We start from the raw sequence: 21,090 nt of genomic DNA on the forward strand, positions 1-21,090 counted from the left end.
TATATCTAAAATATGTTAAAGATGCACCTGACTTAACGACCTGGTCATTAAAAGAATTAAGTAAGGAGCCGAACTGCAGGGCTGTGTAAATGCAGCATGCATCAGTGATAGATCCACCGCGAGTCTGCAGACCCAGATCGAGGAGAATAGCTAGTCAGGACAGAGAATGGAACCTAGAATTATGATGAAGAGAAGCAGCTATACACTGTACAGTGTACCTGTCAGGTAGACAGTCATAAGTGCAAGCAGGTAAGTCGGTAAGAAAGGAATACCTGTATATTTAAAACATTTAATAAAAAACATATGAGCTCAGTCTGTACTGACCCACGCTAGAAGCAAAACTTAAAGTATAAACCACAAAAACAAATTTAAATCTGGATATAGCAAATTCAAAATTTAATTTTACAAAAGCAGAAAGAATAAGCATTATTTACTCATATTTATTATATACAAAATTTTGTACCAGATATTCTTATATACACACACAGCACTAACATAAAGATGGCAATCCCAATGCAACCATTTTACTGAAAGTCAGAGCATAAATTTTCACGGTAATGATAGCCGCCATATTATTTACTGTTTCTGCAGCATTTACATCTCAACTGCTACCAGAAGGTTTTCTTTTCTTGACAGTGTGACCACATGTACTGGACAGCAATGGCAATAAACAGGTAATTGGGTCAAAGATGGAAAAAAGACCACTTTTAGTAGGTGTAACAACAGCTCCCAATTTTAGTACGTTCAGAGTACCTCTAGTGAAGTATTGAACACTTTAACATAACATTTGTAATGAATAAGACCTATATTTACCAACATGCCATTTAAACTCCAGCAAAGTTTTAACATTAAGATTTAAGGATGAGGCAAGGCCAAAATCAACCAAAGTGTATTTAAAAACATAAATGTAATATAATAATAATATATATATATATATATATATATATATATATATAATATACTGCAGATTGCCAATCATTAGATGTTGTAGTGGTTATTTTATTAGTTTTTTTTTTTCCTTGAGCGTGCAAAAAACACCCCTGACATTGGTTGGCTAGGTTTTCTCCCCCATTCTATTTACAGGGGGACCCATGGTTGTCACCCAAGCTGGAGTACTACTTTGTCTGGTCCTATTCATCTCCTTTACATACTAGGAGTAGTATTTTAGACAAGAATTTACTACAGCCTACAGGAAGGCCTATAAAGATATTTATTTATACTTGTTGACAATGTTCTTGTGAAGCATCCATCACATCCAATGTCTGGTATGCTGCAATATTTCATTTTTTTCAGGTATGCTTCAGGTGTATAGAGCTTTTAAACCCTTAAAATAAAATCCCCTTTCATATAAGCCAAGAAGCTCAAATTTAGACATATTCAATAAAGGGATTTTAACACTTAATATGGCATATTAATTATCCAGGAAGCTGCCATGCCTCAGTTTTTCAGCACTTGACCAGCAGTGTTTTTTATCCTCTTTGCTAATTAAAGTAAATAAAAGTGTCCATAATCAGCAGATGATAACAATGTAATTTTCAATCCTGCAAACACCAACAGATGATAAAAGACAATGTTTGTGCATGCTTCAGTATACACATGACACATCTTTATGCACATCATCAAACGCAAAACCCTGGTTGAAATCCTCTGAATGGGTCAATATCTCAAATAAAAGTTTGTATTCTTCTGGGTAGATATCTCCTGTTTTTATATCTTCTGGCAGTTGTAAGTTTTGTAATAACTGTTCACCTTCACCTGGGTTCCAGGATCTGTGAAGAAAGAAAAATCATATTTAATAATACAGTAATAAAATCAACTGTCTGGTTTGACACTAGTTGCACACATCAGGATTTTGCTTAGACAAGGTAGATCAGCAAAATGTAACAACCATGCAGTGTGAGTACATAGCAGGGCGCCCACTACAGAGCACATGTTGAAGATTAAGAGAATCGGGTTCTCTCAGTACACAGTGAGATTGCATATGTTATATGCGTAGTTTCATACATACAAATTACATAAAGCCAAACTGAACAAGGCAAATTCTACAAATAAAAGCTCTCTGGCCTGTAAACATTTTGTTTTTAAAGTAAAGTTCAGCATTAACGTTTTGTTCAGCCTTCCATTTGTGTACATGTATTAAGGGCCTTACTGGTTTCACCAGAATACTACCGGCTATTTGCCATGTTGTATTCTCCAAACACTGAACACAACTCACAGCCAAAGAACTTTTGCACAGAGAAAAGGCCACTGGGCATTTATTAACTCACAAATTGCATGCCAATGTTTTTAAAGAAAAAGCTAGAGATAAATAAGCTCAGTGCTCAAGCCTTCAACGAACCAAACAAAAAAAGAAGGGCACAGGTGAAGAAAATATGAAGGAAAAAAGCTTTTTTGATTGTGATACTTACTCCAGTCTATGTATTAATTTTGATGTTCTCTTTACAAGGCACTGCTTTACCATGTTGATAAACACTTTGCCATCGCATGGTGTAAAATGCTCGGAGAACAGATTTCTTCGTGGAGTTATACGTACTAAACACAGATTTGAACCTGAAGACGCCTGTAAATAGAAGATATCAGAAGTAAGCTGCAATCCTATATAAATAGTAATCATGATTTTCTTTATACTGCTCCAGTTCTACCAACTCTGAATATGAAAGCTGTGGTACTAATTCATAGCTACACCAGTGTCGTTTTTTATATGCTACCCTTCCCCTCTTTGCATTCAAGGTGTTTCAAGGAGAACAAGGATCTTTTGTATTCTCCCCAGGCCCTTTTAGCCCCGCGCACCACTCGGCATTTTTCATTAACCACCCGGCTGTTTTGGGTGGTTATTGAGGGGTTGGGTCACAATACAGGGGCTGCCACTCACCTACAATTTCTTCTCACCTTGCTTAAACACATGACATGGGATACTAACACACACACAAACACACACACACACACACACACACACACACACACACGAATGAGAATACTAATTGATTACAACCTGTTCACTTTGAATGCTCGCAAGAATCTTGGCAAGTAAGATGAATCAAAGAATCACCTGCTAACAAAATCTTTTTTTTCTTTCTCTTCTTTCACCTTGTTTACCTTTTCCATCATTTGCTTTACAAAATGAACTTTCACTCTGTTTACAGTTAGACCTGTGTTCTCTGACTGTGCTTCTAAAAAATACTACATTGGAGGCCCTGAATTTATAATATCTTGTAAAACCTTAAATCTAGTTTAAGGACCCTGAATGTCACCAGTTTTATCGTTTTGCTGCCAATTGTGCACCATGAATGTGTGTTTCTTTACAGTACTATCCAAATTAGTCATTCCAGTCAATCGATTAATCACAATTCTTAAAAGCCTGGTCATCAACTCCTCCTAAAAGTAACATTTTTATTTTCTAATTTGTAGCTGCTCCTACTCCATTATTATGCCAAATGAGAAGAGGAGGGTGCTGGCTGTCAGTGGAACGAGGAATAAGGTAAGTAAAACTGCTTTATTACTCTTCCCCTAAACATGCAATTTAAAACTTTGGACTGTCAGTGTAGCCTCATTGCAAGGGTAATGTTTGCAATGATTCCAGGAATTCAGCTTTAATTATATCTACTAGTACATCTACACTACTGTGCCTGAAAACTGAATGCCTCAGAACAGCTCCTACCAAATAATAAGCAACATGTTTATTTAGCTTGTATTTGTGTTTAGTTTGGATGACCGTCCCAGTACTTACCCCAGTCTTGACAACTGAAGAACCTTTAAACTTTTTCGGAGTAAAAAATGTAGAACTTTCCTCCTAAAGAAAAACAACACATTCAGCATGTTTTAGCAATGCACGATTTACCAAGTTGTGTTTCCCCGTTTGGTTCATCTGTTGTCACGTATTTTCACTCTATGTGAATTTCAAGCAAGCTTTCACAGTTTTTAATTCTGAATAAATGGTTCAAAAAATGCAATCCAATTTTGTAAGTCATGAATATAATGTTAAAGACAGCATTTTGACTCACAGATACACATATTTCCTTTATTAAAATCAGAACTACTGTATAGTAATTTATTTATTATAATTTACTTATACTATATATAATTTTACTATTTATAATTCTTTTTTTCTCTTGTGTTGCGTTAGAGGTATTTGCCTTCACCTCATATCTTTTAGGCACATCAGGAAAGAAGAAGAAATTACTGTAGAATGAGTGAAAACCCCTCTTAAGCTGTTATCACTGGAACATCCTATAATTTTGGAATCTCCATAAGGTTTTTGCCTCCTCTGCTGCTTAAAGATTCTTATAGTTCCAGTGGTGGCTTCAGAGGCCCCCCGGCGAGTTACTGCCACAGAGAATTCCCTTCTGACAGATTGCACAAATGGATTACATCAATGGGTGGATTATATATAAGTGCATACAGAAAAGCTAGGGGAGAGTGCTAGAAGTGAAGATTTAGGTATTCACCTGAGGAGACACTGCAGGTGGCCAGAACACTGTGTACTGTGTACTATAGGTCAGTGTATAGAATGTTTTATATGACTTTATTAGTCACATGGTGCATTATAGGTATACTTTGAGCAGGATCCTAAAAGAATTTGACGCACAGTTGGGCAGACTGGTGTTTGCTCTAGTATGCACTAAGCACCAATGCACAGTTAGGTGTTTCCAAACCCAGCACCAAGGCACTGTTAGTGTTTCCACAACACATTTGCTTAAAGTCGTGTGAGCTGTAAAAGAAATGTATCAGGTTTAACAAGGCTGTTCCACTATTAAAAAACAATTTCCAAACCAAAAATAAAAATTATTTAGCTTACAAATCAGTTCTGTTACTTTTATAAGGTACTTGTAGCTCTAAAAATAAGTATATATACCTTATGTAGCAGCTGGACTTCACAGGCTACATTGTACAGTACTGAAAGTGCTTGATACCGTTGATATTCTCCAGGTTTGGCAAGAAGTCGCTAGAATGGAAATGTATGATTACTTTAATGTTTACTTTAAAAATGTAATGGAAAGTAAAGAAACATCTAGCATAGCAGCCCTCCGTTACTGTCTAGGGTCAGTTACACACACATAAGTGAAAAGAATGTTTGCAAGAATTACAAAAAAAAGTCTTCTCAAAAGTTATTATTATTATAAACTTATCAAAATAAAATTTTGGGATTTTAATTGATTTTGTATTAACATAAAATAAATCCATGTTAAAAGTTTGTTTGGTGTCATGTGATTCCTGGAACTACAATTATCTACCGTATTATATCAGCTATGTTCACTTCATTACACCCGATTCCTAAAAATACCCTTCACAGAAGAAGCAATTTATCTATACATAAGTGATGAGAGAGAGCATTTATCTAGATTATATTTAGCTTGGAAGGCCCTGGAAGCAACCAGAATTTCAGTCGTCTCCATTTAGGATCTATGCTCATCAACGAAGCTTAAGGTAAAAATGTACAAAACAAAAAATCATACCTGGTATAGATGTTCACTCATAAAAAAATTGAATTCAATTCTTCCATATCTAAAAATTGATAGCCTCTCATATAGGGAATAAAGAAACTTCCACAGCAAATTTCTCTCTTTTGTATGGTTAAGTATTCCGAAGACTTTTACAGGAACTTCTGCACAGGAGAAGAAAATAAATATTTTAAATTGCTTCATTATCAAAATATTAACAGTTGGTTTTTCATGCAAATAAATCAATCATGATTTACAAAGTTTAGGCTGGGCTCCATACAGATATAAATTATTTAATTCAGTAATAAATGCTGTGAGATGCTTTGCCTTCCTCTGGTTTACAGCTGATTTACAACAACTGTTTAGGAATACATATGAGGCTATGACATGAACCATAAAGATGAGAGGCATAACACAGCATTTAGCAGAGATTGGTAGCATACACAGGATTAGAGCAGCATCCGATTTATGTGAACTGACACCCCGCAGTCTGCTGATCAGGCGTTTAATCAAGGGTTAGGTTCAAACACTAGGTACGATATCTAAATTCCTTGTTACGCTATGCGTGTGTAAAATTGAGGATTGCCCAAATAATTTAATGAAAAGCTAGATTAGACTTCACCCAAAATACTATTGCAGCATTGGCTTGATCACATTTCACATTGTATAAGGAAAAAAAAAACAAAAAAAAATTACCCATATCCCAGGGCACCTCGCTGATGTTCAACTGTTCCATCAAATCACTGGAATACATAGAGGGAGCCCGGACAATGCTTTCAGTCCAAGGGTCTAGTCTGAAGAAGTCACAATGGAGAACTTTTAGCTGCCCACCTGTGCTCTTCTCTAATCTCTGGGAAAGAAACAAGTGGATGTTTCAGTTTAAACAATAAGGCAGTTTTAAGGATAACAAAAAACCCAACAAAGACACTGCCACACCGATAAATCATTAACCATTTGCTATGCAAGAATGCATTTCTAGAAATAAAAAAATATCTTATTTACCACTAAAAATTTAAAGACAACCTATCACCCGACTAATTATTTCAACAACAGTCCTCCTAAAACTATATACGTGCATTTACCTTAATCTAAACCTGTTATTTACATTCAAATGCCTCCCCTTGTGTAGAACATCTAAATGTTATTAGACTGCTGTTGTGCCCTGCCATCCTGAATGTAATGACAGAAGCCCTAGCAGACACACATACACGTATGTATATGTAATATGTAAGGTAAGGGGTGAAGGAGCTTTGTCAGCATGAGTAAATAGATGCTCCCAGTAAGAAAATGATAAATGTTCAAGATGAATAGCAGGTAAGTAAATGAGTTACCAAAAATGCTGTAATAATCAAATATGAATTACTTTTTATTAATATTTAATTACTTTTTGTAAGATAAACTTAGTAGTAGTTAGTCACATTCATCTGGAATTATCCTGTTGAAAACGTTTTACAGCTTTCTCTTGCTGTGAACTGTGAACACAAAGTATGAAGTGGTTTGGAAAGCTGTAAAACATCTTCAACCTAACAAAAAGAACTCCAGTTGAATGTGAATAACTTCAATTAAATATACAATGACCTGGATGAATATGAACATTCACTGACTAAATGTGTGCAAGTAAAAAAAACGCTTCCTTACCTTTAACCCAGGCAGAAACTCTGCATCATTTTCCAGAGCTACAACATTACAACCAGTATCTAGCAATGCTCGAGTGAGAACTCCTGGACCTATAAATGTAGAAAATAGCAATTCAGAACCAGAATGCGAACTGACCAGTAAGCAAGTGTATTTACATATTGACAGGTAACTGATCACTTCCTCTAAATATGTGGTGCAGCTGTCACATAAAAAAAGTAAGGTTGACAACCATGAACCTACAGCAGGGGTTTGAATTTCATGCTTTTGGATTTTAACACTTTTTAGTCAACTATACAGAAGGTAAAAAAAAAAAAACAACCTGTTCAGAGGCAGGTAAGTAACAAATTAGGGACACCACTGTCTGACAAAATCACCGTTGATTGCAGAATGAACAAAAAAAACCCCTAAACTTCATCTGAATGACATTTGGTTTGTTAATGAACTGTGTATTATAAACAGCTGAAATTGTTCTTAAAACGCTTTTTATTTTTTTTTATTTCTTTCTGTGTATATATATATATATATATATATATATATATATATATATATATATATACACACACACACACACAACACACACACGTGCTTCATAAATGGCTGCATGACATTGCACAGGGAGGGTTTCTAAAAGAGCCTGTCTGCAAACTATGTGTTGTAACAAATTCTAAGTCTCCATTGGAAGCCAAGACAACAGGGTAAAACTTAGTTCTGGGGCGTTTTCTGATGCCACTGGTCTTTAGCCTAATCTCTACTGCTTAAGGCATGGTAAAACAAGCAATTGGACAGCATCCATGTACACTTCAGATTTGCTTCAACCTCAATGCAACATGCTCCTCCTAAGGTCTGATCAACATTCCCTTGTCTAATTAAATGTTAAACAAAATGCAAGTCAAATGTACCTGTCAATAGGTGTCTATTCATACCTGCAGTTTTTAAAAAAGTCCTCAGTGTGCTCCTTTCTGTAAATATTAACATATTCCCCATATTGCCTATTTATGGAAGATGGACCCACTAACTGTTGGATAATAGAGTTTCCAAGGCTTTTTTTTTTTTCTAGATCCTGTGATGCTCGAGAACAGTGGTTGACAACATAGAATCCGAAACTTCCCCCATAGTGACGTCATGATGCCAGAACCTTCCCACTCTGTCCAGAAACACAACCCGCCAACTGCCCTGAGCCTGCGATGGGCGGGTTTTATCCATACTGGGCACATGGTCTGTGGCTCTGGCTCCAGTCTCTGAATGTGAATTTCTCTAACACATAGCGAAAATTTAGTATGGTGTGTTTCACAAACTGAATGACTGCCCTGTGTGTGGCCCTTGAGGACTGATTTTGGAATCACATTGGCTACGTTTGTAAATGCCTATTTTAACTCCATTTAATGCACCTTTTCTTTAAAGAATAAAATGTTTTTAAAATCATTCAAAAGCAGGTTTACCTATTGTACATGGAAATTTGAATTGATATAAGTGTTAAAAGGTGTTACCTGGGTTGCACTCGATTAAAACTGGTGTGCTTCTATGATCCCAAGGATCAAGGCTATACACAATGTTGCTTGCCACTCCAGGGTCTGTTACAAACCTTCTAAAACGTCTGAGGGATTCAGCTAAATGCATTTCCTTTCTGAGTTCAGAAAAGTCCACTGTGAAGGGTTTGGTTTGTTTCTGACCAGCAACGGTTGACATTTCACAGGAAGGAAGTTTCCCTGAGTTCATAGACTTTGAATTTGCAACGCTGTGATTTTTTCTGCAAAACACCACAACTGGGACCCCTGTCTGGGGCCCATAGCGGAAAAGGCACAAACCCAACCGGACACCTGCGACTGAAGACATTATGCCACCTAAAATAAGGTCTTACAAGGAGAATTAGGCCTGCCTGCAAAGAAAAAGAACAAAAAAAAAAAATTAGGTGTCTACTTTCAAATAACAATGGGAAAAGCACAATGGAGTGATTTCATGTTAAAAAGACAAATTTAATGTTTAAAGGTTAAGGGGGACAGTAATGTGCAAGAGAAGCATACTTTTTCAGATCAGAACACATGCCCATCATCATTTACATATCGGTAAAAGCTGCTATTCAAATACATGGGGCTTTACCCCTTACAGGAGGGTAACACCACTACATGAATAAATAGCTTCATCATTACTATGTTGATATAACAAACATCACCATATTGATTTTGTTTTTCACTAGGAATTATTCACCCCCTTTGCTTTTCTCCAACTGGGACAACATATTCAATAACTTGATCCTTTTAATAAAAAAAAAATTAAATACCTAGTAATGAGGTTAGCAAACTGCACTAACATGCTCAAATCTCTTTTTGACCATCGTTTTTTTAAGTATATAATACAGGCCGCTCTCTTCAAAAAGCTCCATCGTCTGCTGGAGGCAAAATCTTATTTTCATATAGGTATAGGAGGTAATATCTTATATCATATAGGTAGAATCACTGCAATTAGATTAAACTCTTTTATACGCTTGTTGACATCTGTTATCTTTGTATCTTTATCTTTTTTGGGAGGTGGTAAAGAATGTTTTTACCTGTGCTAATGACAACCACTTCCAGCATTTCTTGCAGATATTACAAGGACAGAAAGTGATGGAGAGTCTCCCCCATAGGGGTTACAAGCAAAAGAGAACAATTTCCACACCCCATACATTTTAAAAAATTAGGACAAGCGTTAAGCTCAACCATTTGACTGCCGAGGACATATCTTCCTCCGCGTGGCAGCCAAGGGGTTAAGTAAAAGAAGCTGTGAGCTTATTCTTAAAGCATCTGCCCGCTGGTATAATATGTAGAAGTGATATATAGAACCCATTCACTTCTGCACAATAAAATGTGAGCTGCCCTCCCCTGTCATTGTCCCCAGGCTCCACTATCAGTCCTGGGACCCAGAGAAAGACAAATCAGAATGTAGGGGAATTAGGGACCTTTGTGAAGAGAGCCTGGAATGGCAACACTAGGAATAAAGGACTTTCTGCCCCCAATCTGCTTGGTCTCAGTGCAGGGGAGACAATGGCTTGGTAAGAATCAACAAACTCAATATAAAAACCAAACCCCACTGACATGGGCCCCTAAGGAGATACTGTGACCCAATTACAGGTAAAAACACAGAATAAATGAGTGCCATAAATACACATTTGCAGTGCTGCTCCTTATTATTTTATTATTAAACAGGATTTATATAGTGCCAACATATTACGCAGCGCTGTACCTTCATAACTTGCAATGTGACTATAAACATCCTAAAAGCTTACTTTAAAAAGAATCAATTCCCTATCACTGATCATTCCACCACCCTTCACTAATTATTTTCAGTGCTGGCCCAGCTCTTCCATCTCTGTCTAAATAAACTTTGCTGAAGGAGAACACAAAGGGGAAGCACTGGAGTCAGCTGACGTGACATTTATAATGGCAGCACCCAGCAGCAGTGTCAGGGCTTCTGTATATTCACACATGAAGGTTGTTATATATAATGAGATCCCTAATGAATATTAAACACAAATTTATATGCAGCATGGTCTCTGTGGTTGTATGGGGTATCGGAATTACTACAAAGTGCAGAGACCATATCAGAATTCTTATTTTCCTGTAGACTGGAGCTGATTATAGTAAGAATGCATCCTGATCCCTATGTATTCCCCATGCAGGAGACACACACACCAGTACAGACACAACATGCTGCAATATCAGGCACTATATTCAATACACAAAACAGAAGTGACATACTTGCTTTCCATATAAATAATATTCTCACGTCAGCCGGTCACCGATCACACGTGGGTGACCTTGTCCCTTCAGCTACAAGAACAAGCATGATCCCTGCACAGACACCGCACACAGCTCGGCTCTTCCTCTTCCGGGGCACTTGTATTGCCTGCAGCGCCACCTAGTGTCTCCAGGGTGTACTGCCGAGCTGCAGGTGTCAGTGGAGATCAGGAGTGACATAGGCAGTGACTTTGGAGCACAGTTCCTAAAGAAAAACTATACTCAAAAACGAAAAAAAAAAAACGCACTTACCTTCAATCCTGCAGGGCAGTCCGATCACTCCGGGGGTGTCTGGCATCTGGTCCCTCGTCATCTCGACATCCGTCCTGGAGCCGGCGCTCCGGGCGCCCCATCTTCGTCTTCTCTTGCGGGTTCTTCATCCTACGACACCCAACTCAGACACCAGATCTGGTGACGTAGGATGAAAGTAAAAATTGCCCGCAATTTTTCTTCTCAGCAAAAAGGCTCCGTCTGCGCGTGCCTGAGATGCTCTGGCATGAGTAGAAGGAGCACCCAAGAGCCTCCCAGGATGCCTGACGTAGCTAGCTTTGCGCTCCCATTCATTCTCAACCTCCTAGGCTGAGAATTAGGGGGCCGTGTTAAGGGTGTTGCACCTAAAAAAAATTAAAAAAAAACAGAATTTTTACCCTACATAAAGGGGTTCTCTGGACTTTTATGTAAAATGAAAATTCTTAGTATAGGTAAGCTTTAACCGGGGGAATCCATAGCCCTTGGGGTATGGGAACCAAAGGCTGGGGGTATCGAACTCGATCTCTGGGTACTGATATTTATTTTATTTATTGTATTAATTTTTACATTAATAAATCTGAAATCAAAGTGGAGAAATCGACATGAGGTGTCAGATGACATGCGAGTAGCTTTGTCCGTAACTGTATACCGATTCTGTGCTTTGATTGCACAAAAACAACAGCAAATATCTCACTAGATTAGGTAAAGTCTGTGTTATGAGGTTGTGATATTAAAAAAACCTGCACATTTAAGTTTGTTTTCTTCTTTTGTGTAAAACTCAACTGAAGTAAAATACTTCAACAAGAAGTACAATGATTGGTTTATGATCTGAAACAGGTGAATCAAAGTTATATTGTAAAATAGTTGTAGCTGTTTGTATATTTGTCAATTTTCATTTTTTAATGTTGTTTTTTGTAAATAAATATGATAAAGTTATCAATGGTTATGATTTTATTTCAGGTTCCTAGCTATCCATATCTAAAGTACAGTAAATTCAAGCTGTTGACCTATTTGGAAGTCATACCCGCAACTAATATAAGGAATAGTGATGAATATTTCGACAGTCAAGTAAAGGGGGTATGGGACCTTATTGGACAATCCATTTGGAGTCTGGAATCATCAAAAGGTTAAGAACCCCTGCTTTAGAAGAGGACTTATATTTGATCACACTAATCACCTTCATATAGGCAGGGTGTTGAAGGATCATCTGGTACTCATATACACGAAGGCTGTCTTTAACAACAATAAAGTAAGATATAATCACAGCACCATTATAGGTAAATGCTACAAAAGTTCCTGAAAGGGTTGCATAAATACTGCTACAGAAAAATACAAACACAAAATAGGTAGAAATAATATAGCCCTGAACATATTGGCAATTTTAGGACTTCTTTTTTAACTTTTGGAATTAACATCTACTAGGATAATGATTGCTTTATTGCTGTATACTATACCGAGAGTGTTTGCATTGTTAAGTCCATGCCTTTTTGTATCTATTGTGTGTTGGTACTTGTGTGTTGTGTACCTGTATTTTTTCATAAAATACTTTTTCAGCATTTACCTATCTTTCTGGTAGGCCTATGTTTCACGCTATTGTTATATAAGTTTATTTATACTTTGAAAAAGCTCCCATAAACATTTTCTCTTGTTCCTTTTTTGAATATGTAGTTATGGTTTGAATAGAAACTTTTGAATTATTCCTTTCTGCAGGATGTATTCAACATACATGCAGCCTGGACACATGCTTTCCAGCCGGTAGTTGAGACAGAAGGGGCCAGTCTGACTAGAGGGGACATGTGGCATGTGCAGCACACTGCGATTATAATAAACATGGCCAAGTTGTGCTGAATATTGGCTTCAAAGAGAATGGATGAATGAAGTCTGAGGCTATATATTGTATACACACTGAAGAAAGAATAGGAAATATATAGTATTAGTTCTCAGCAGAAGGATAGGGAAACAATAGTACTGAGAGTATTAATCCTGTTTGTGGTAATTTCCCTCTTACATACCTGTATTCTACTCTTTATGGACCCCTCCTCCATCCTTCTATTTCACATCTTTCCCCTTCTCTCCATGTAGTAATTCTATCTTAGCTTTTACTGTATTTTCTTTGTCGTCATTTTCATTCTATCCCCTGTATACTTTCCCATGTATCCAATCCATTATACAATAGATTTTTCTCTTTATGATGATCATCATCATCATCTCCTGTTTATGACTTGTATTTTCCACTCCGTGTTTATTCACCTCCTCTCCAGTCCTTGTCTTTCTATTCTTATTTTCTGATTCTGGTGTTCTCCATTCTTTGGTCATTCTCCTCTACTTTTTTCCAAGTTGTATCTTTCCCCGTTGTGGACATCCTGCTCCACATCTTATACCCCACTACTGACATTTTATAGGTATTTTTAGAATAGGTTTACTTTAAAAGCTAATTATTGGTTTTAGGCTAAGGATACACATACTGATGTTGTGATACACAACATCTGGTTACATAGTTAGGTTGAAAAAAGACATGTCTATCAAGTTCAATCACTAGGCAAATAAAAATACCCCAGATAAAACACTATAGACATAGTTGCATGCATGCTTCAGTTTGCTCCAACATGGAAAAAAGCATCTGGAAAAACATCCAGCTTTTCCTTAAAGCAATCTATAGATTTTGCAAAAACAGCTTCCTGAGGGAGCCATTTTCACATACCTTACAGTAAAGAATCCCTTCTTTATAATGAGAATAAACTTTTCTTCCAGACGCAAAGAGTGCCCTCCTCTCCTTTGCAATGACCTTAAAGTGAATAATTTTGAAGCGAGTTCTCTATATGGACCATTTATTTATTTATACAGGGTGATCATATCCCCCTAAATAGATTCAGTTCAGCTAATCTATCCTCATAGCTGAGCTCCTCCATTCCTTTTATTAATTTAGTTGCCCTTCTCTGCACTCTCTCCAATTCTACAATGTCCTTTTTGTGAACTGGTGCCCAAAACTGGACTGCATATTCTAGATGTGGTCTGAACAATGCTTTGTAGCAGGATAATGTCTCCATCTCTGCAGTTTGTTCCTTTTTTATTACAAGAAAGTACTTTGCTCGCTTTAGATATTGCAGCTTGGCATTGCATGCTGTTATTAAGTCTATGATCCACCAGAACCCCCAGATCCTTTTCCATTTCTTACTCCCCCAAATGTATTCCCTTAGACAGTATGAAGCATCCATGTTGTTAGCCACCAAGTGCATAACTTTACAATTATCAGTAATGTTTTTTGCCACTTGGTTGCCCAATCAAACAGTACATCCAGGTCTGCTTGTAGATTATAGACATCCTGTATGGGCTTAAATCCATTACATAGTTTGGTGTCATCTGTAAACACAGAAATGGTATTTTTAAAATCCTAAAATCTATACAATTTATTAAGTTGTTAAACAGTAAAGGTCCCAACACTGAACCCTGGGGTACACCACTAATAACCTTAGACCATTGAGTATGGTTTAAGTGTATGAATCATTAATCACTAATCTCTGGGTGCAGTCTTTAAGACAGTTCTCTATACATTTACAGACTGAATTTTCAAAACTTATTTGGTTCCTAACTTCAGGTGGGGATGCAGGAAATCATTTCCAAACAAGTGGTATTAAATTGCAGTAGAAAGGTTTGTGATGACCATCAACTGCATATCATTAAATCACATACATACATGGCAGGCAAGGCAGAAACATGAGATATAAGGAAAGTACAGTCAGAAATCCCGACAATGTGATTTGACGTGATGATTGATAAAGCAGAGAGAATCCCCAGTTCCTGTTCTTTTACTTTTTTTTTTAAGGCAGACCAATACAACAGAAGTGAATAGGACTAGAGAACACACACAATAATAGACTACTTATAGAGTAGCTATAAGGGATTGTGAAATTCTCCTTCATGTTTAATCTAGGCAACAAGTGTAAAAGAGAAACAAAGAAGTGGTGGGAAAATCCCCTTTATTAATGACACAAACAAAATATAAAACAAACAAAACTGACAAAGAAAGCTCAGGATATATCAAGTATTTAAAACAATTCTTAACTCTTCTCCAAAAGAAATAAAACAAAATAGGAGCCAGACCTATTTTTACCGGGGTAAGCAGTAATGTGTTGAATGACACTTATTTAAAATAGAAGAGTGGTGACATCTAGTGACAAATACCTGTGCTGTACCCCCCAAAATGTATTAACGAATCAAAGGTGAATACTGCAGTTTCACTACTGTTTTATCTATTGCATAATAACAGTTATTTTTTTACCCAAGTCATTCAATAAAAAAATTGTTGCGTACATTGACCAGATTTTAGCGCTCTTTTTCTAGTTGCTGGGGCATTATTCTTCACGTGTGTTTATTGGTTACTATGAACAAGGTACTCAAAAAACAGAAAGGACATGATTATTCTCACTATACCCACCAAGCATACACATGCAAGTAATGCTTTAGGAACTGCACTGCACTAGACAAAACAACCAATTTAACACAGAGACCAGAAAGTTCAATAGTCATTTTTTTTTTTTTTTTTTTTTTTTTTTTTTAAGGTGAATCCTGTGATTCCAGTTGTGACTGCAGGGTTTCAACTTTTCTCTGCAATACTCCTAATATTTGTTTGCACTGTGTTGATAGAAAACAGAAGAAGAAACAAAGTTATTTCATCATCCAGTTAAACCTTTACACCTTCTCCTAGATTGTAAGCTCTTCTGGGCAGGGTACTCTCCTCCTGAGTCACTCTCTGTATCCGTCAGTTTTTTGCAACCCCTTATTACTGTACAGCGCTGTGTAATATGTTGGCACCATATAAATCCTGTTTAATAATAATTTTAAAATCCAAAACCTAACAGCAAGTACCAACACAAGTCTGCTATCACTTTTAAAGTGCAAATATGCCTCAATGTTTTCTTGAATTTATTTACTGGGGAATGACTTCTTGGCAAAGCTATACAAACTAACTCACTGTCTGGCAAGACTGTCACAGTGACCACTAAGAGTACATTCACTAGACAGAAGTTAAGTACATCAGAGAGGGGTACATAGAATTTGTGGTTAAGAAAAGGTAGACAAAAATGGCAGATAGAGTTACTGGCTCAAATATGTAAAAGTCTTCTGGAGAGCATACATTACAAAGTTTTATGTGTAACAGAAGTAGTCATTAAAACGTGGGGCAACATGCAATCACCAACTGCCAGAAAGGGAAGTATAATCTTCCCCAACGAATGCATTCAGCAATAAAAACCTGGCAGAGATTTTAACCACAAAAATAAACCCTAAAATAAAAACAGACCAGTATATTGAAGCTCTGATGTGTGTATTAGGAATCAATAACTTTAAGTGATAACTCCCAACAATAACCTATCATTACTTTGTAAGAATAATACATATGACATCATATAGTAAACTGTAATTCAGTCTGCCTGAAAGCAACATTTTTTTTTTATTTTTTTTTAGCAAACTTGTTTGCATTATATTCATTGGCATGTATCATTCTACTTAAAAAACCTGCCCACTTTTTAATTCATATAAAACAAAAATATTTTCTATTACCTTTTTTATGTCTTGTTCAAATTCATGACATTTTTCCAGTGTGAGCGGTATATCATATTGAGGTACTACTTGTTTTTTTGCAGACCCAAGTGTATATCTGAAAACAGAGAAACTTTGTATATTATGCAGACACAAAAATCACATTTGTAACTATGAATGAATGAATGGAAAACCTCTAACATTCCCTCTTACGTTGTGACAGCGGAAAGATTTAAGATGAAAACATCAACCTTGCTGTCCATGGTTTTTGGTGTAGATACATAAATCCTTCCAATAGGTGACCCACATCCTTTACATTGTAAGATCTGAAAAACACTAAAAAATGAGTGATTAGAATATCACATAAAATGTATATGAAAGATTGTCATCATTTAACTTGACACCCAATTTAAACGTTAACATTTAAAAGTCCTGCCTAAAAACAAGAAGTGTAATGTGTCTTCTATTGACTTTTATTAGCAATGGATAATAATCTAAAATTAGGGCAAAGCTTCTGATATCGGTTATTAAGAATTTCTTGGACGGGGGGGGATAGATAGTAGACTATCTATTGCCCACACAGTCTAATACTGGAAGCTGAGTCAGGCATAGAGACAGAGCAGAAAAAAAAATGGTGTGCAACTCATGCTAAGGCTAAGCCATGCTACTGATCTGCAAAAAGATTGATCACTCACCTGACTATGCAGTGTGTAAGTGCTGAACAGAATTAAAGAACATCTTTATGTAAAAATGCATTTTACTTATAGATGACATCTTTACATTCAGCAATTTCCCTTTAAAGTACTTCAACATGGACATTACCCCAATAGGTCACCTGTAAGAAAACAGTGAATATAGTTACCCGTTTTCAGGTATAACACTGCTTCTTTGTTCCCTAGTTGCATCTTACAGAATACTTGCTCTCATGTTGGCCCCTGTGATTTCTTACACTAAATTGTACAGCAGTGGCAGATTTTCAATATACAGGGCCATTGGAAAAGGTAAGCAGTACATTCTTGCTTCTCTTACAGGTGACTCTTGGTGACAAAATTAATTTAAAGAGGAAGTAAACTCAAAACTGCTGAAAACAAAAAAAAAAAAAATACACTCACCTTCAATCTCGCAGAGCAGTCGATCCATTCAGAGGTTTCTTCAATCGCATTCTGCGTCATCCCGGTACCCGCCTTCAGGCCCACACGCTAGGCATCGCCGTCTTCTCCTCTTCTTGCGGGGTCTTCTTCCTACGTCACCTGACGCAGGCGCAACATTGGGTAATGTAGTTTGGCGAAAAAAAACTTGCTGATCTCACTGCGCATGCATGAGATCTGCAATTTTTTCCCTTTTGACGAAAGGGCTTCATCATGCTCGGGCACGTGCAGAAGAAGCAGCCAAGAGCCTCCCGGGATGCGTGACGTAGGTATCCCGAGAAGCTCCACACTCCCCTTCATTCTCAATCGCCTAGGCAATTGGGTTGCCTACCCTTTCATGTAAATTGAAAATTCTGAGTTTAGGTCGGTTTTAAGGATGAAAACATATGTGATGGTTGAAACATTTTGCTTGCATATCTTAAGGGCTCTAGGGGCAAAATCAACCACCACTATTGGGGAATCTTAGGCTTTATACACACACATCAGATGATTCTCGTCCGATAATTGACTCAGGGCTAGTATGGGACGAGAATTTGGAGTGTGTACAGTGCTTGTCCAATGTCCTTCGTGGATCTGTCTGCGAATGATCGTAATACAAGTGAAGGGAGGAGAGTGCAGCGGGGTGCTGCTCCCTTGTTCTCCTTCATTCCCTCTACATAGAGCAGAATGGTGCTGTATGTACAACACTCGTTCACGTATCTTTCAGTCTTGTCTTTGGAAAGGATTGTGAAAGATCCTTTCCAGTGACAAAAATCCAACATGTGTACATAGCCTTACTCTTGTTCAATTTAACAACTAGTTGTAATCATCAGAGCCATGTCAGATGACTATATGGTCCTACGGGGAGAGCATTTTCAGCTATACAAGACACATTGACACTATACAAGCAACTTCTGTTTTAATAAATACAGAGATTCAATAGCAAGCCCAGATAATAATCTAAAAACACTTACCAGTAGGTTTCATTAGGAAAACTCGATATGACTCCTTCACTGTCATTTGGACAGCAAACATTCTCTGAGACCGCTATACAAAACAAAAACAAAAAAAATTATAAGATACTGTTAAACATATGAAGGAGTACAGAAGCAGTACTGTTTTTAATGCATGATGGAAAAGATATAAAAATGGCCCTGCACAGCTCTATTGCTCTGTATGACCACATGCAGAAACAATACTGGTTCTGTGAAACATGCACTGGCTTTTCGATCTCCTATATGACAGCAATATCACAGAAGATTTCTTAACTCACTTGTATATCAAATTCAATCAAAGGTTCCGCACCCCAAACTAATTAGTAATAGGTAAAAAATTTTTAGTCAAGTTTAGAAGAAAAGCAAAACAGGACTACCTATATTGTAAAGAGGGATTTTCAAGGTACCAAACTTTTAAATAAAAAAAGAACATTTTTATCTTACAAAACATTAAATATCTTATTGAACATATACATTTGCACATAATTTGACCAAAATAAAATCATAAAATCAATCATATAGATAAATAGCTTTGTTCAAACAATGTCTTCTGATGCTTTTAACAAAGGTGAGTCATCAAAAGAAAAGCATAATGATTATGGTTGCTACCATCACTGAAAGGTCAAGAATTGTTACTTAAACTAAATGCTACGCGTTTCGCAGATCTGGTCTGCTTCATCAGGCTGCATACACACATGCAATAACTGTGCAATAATCATGAAAGATTTCAACATTTAAGCTGATTTTTGTGTATTTTAATTTTAATAAAAGTATTTTTTTTTTTTACATGATTGTGTGTTTCAAACATTTTTTATATTCATAATATCTACTAGACCCTTGTTCGGACATATTTCTGTAAGTTACAGGTCTACAATTTAAAAAAAACAGGATGAACAAATATTTACCCTTTCCTCTGTGACAGAACTAGTAATTGGCCCAGCCCTGTCACGTGGTGTAAACATTTTGCTTTGCCCTGTATAAGAAAACTGGCTAAGGAGCCATAGAGTTACACAGAATATTTCAGTCTGCAAAATGTCACCAGCACATCTGTAGGCACTGAGCTGGCCTGGCTCTTCATGTACGTGTGGCTGGGAACCAATGAACATGCTGCATCTAATATTTGACAGTGTAGACAACCAATAGGTGAAGGGGGCGGGCCTTGGACATGACGGCTGGGAGAAGCAATGGCAGAAAGACACAGCAGTCCTCAGGTAGTATTGGGGTTCAGGAAATAAGAGAGAAGAATGGAAATAATAAGGTAACACCACGGCTCAGCTAGAGGTATTCCTCTGTAATAGGTTATTATATCAGCCAGGCACTAATAGGCCCGCACACACCTGTCAGGCCTTTCCATAGACCCCAACTCACCGTTCAGATGGACGACTCCCTCCTTGCGGATACGGCCGTCCCAGTCAGAGGAGTCCCCGAGCGGCAGGCGGCACTTCCCGCACATGAACACCGTAATGTCTTCGGGCTGTTGCCTCAGATTATCCAATCGGAATGCCGGAGTATCCATGCTGTTTGCTTTCTGAAACTCGTACTTCGCGGGAAAATGATGCTAGAAGGGAGCTGTGTATGTGAGGGGCGGAGCTCGTGCAGTGACGTCATACGTACAGAGCAGTCTGGGGATGTGTGCTCTCTGTAGCTGCGTGTTACAGCTTGCTATGGACGATTCCGGCTGATCCAACCCACTGCGCCTGTCACTGAGTACAGCGTGCACTTTATTCTTGCTGGTGTCTCCATGAACAATTTTAAAAACGCATGTAAACGTTCCTACCACGATTATATGCGTTTTTGCACTTTTACAAGTATTTTAAAGCTTAACTTTAAAACGCTAAACTTTTATAAACGCCTATGATGCGTTTTACTGCAATTTTACATAAGCGTTTATAAAAGGTTTACTTTTACCCCTTTCAGGTAATGAGTACAGGGGTACATAAAAAACCTTAACTCATTCCCTGAAAGGGTTAAAATACATGTAAAAAATAGGATGACGCTTTAATTTTAAATTATTTTATTAAATGTGTGTGTTTGTGTAACTAAACTTTTTTTTTTTTTTTTTTTTTTATGACAGGTTATCCCAATGACAGGATGATTCCCAGGGCTGCAATGAACACAGCTCCGCTCCCCTGATCCCTCCCGCAGCCCTAGAGGAGCTGACATGTATTACAGATACAGAACATGTCACAGCTCCTGTAGCGTTATGGGAGCAATCGGGAGCGGAGCTGTCAGCATAGCAGAGCTCCGCTTACTGCTCTGCTCAATGATTGGCTGAGGAAAGGGAAATCCTGATGATGCTTGAGCTGTCATCAGGGTTTCCTATTTCTCAGCC

The 21,090-nt window shown here is 37.3% G+C and overlaps 2 protein-coding genes across 2 annotated transcripts; both read right to left on the reverse strand.

The window, feature by feature from the left end:
• Positions 1-373: 373 nt before the first annotated feature.
• Positions 374-11,309, reverse strand: TFB2M (transcription factor B2, mitochondrial). The gene is made up of 9 exons (XM_072409329.1): positions 10,811-11,309; positions 8,564-8,952; positions 7,077-7,165; positions 6,135-6,288; positions 5,454-5,602; positions 4,853-4,942; positions 3,728-3,790; positions 2,409-2,560; positions 374-1,769 (listed from the first exon to the last, which is right to left on the reverse strand). The coding sequence occupies exons 2-9, from the start codon at positions 8,907-8,909 to the stop codon at positions 1,586-1,588; spliced, it is 1,227 nt and encodes a 408-aa protein (XP_072265430.1). The 5' UTR covers positions 8,910-8,952; positions 10,811-11,309; the 3' UTR covers positions 374-1,585.
• Positions 11,310-15,058: 3,749 nt separating this feature from the next.
• Positions 15,059-20,396, reverse strand: MIS18A (MIS18 kinetochore protein A). The gene is made up of 5 exons (XM_072409330.1): positions 20,127-20,396; positions 18,738-18,810; positions 16,850-16,972; positions 16,658-16,754; positions 15,059-15,730 (listed from the first exon to the last, which is right to left on the reverse strand). The coding sequence occupies exons 1-5, from the start codon at positions 20,272-20,274 to the stop codon at positions 15,653-15,655; spliced, it is 519 nt and encodes a 172-aa protein (XP_072265431.1). The 5' UTR covers positions 20,275-20,396; the 3' UTR covers positions 15,059-15,652.
• Between the last annotated feature and the right edge of the window lie 694 nt (positions 20,397-21,090).

This window comes from Pyxicephalus adspersus, chromosome 4, assembly GCF_032062135.1.
Source record: "Pyxicephalus adspersus chromosome 4, UCB_Pads_2.0, whole genome shotgun sequence".
Lineage (NCBI taxonomy): Eukaryota > Metazoa > Chordata > Amphibia > Anura > Pyxicephalidae > Pyxicephalus > Pyxicephalus adspersus.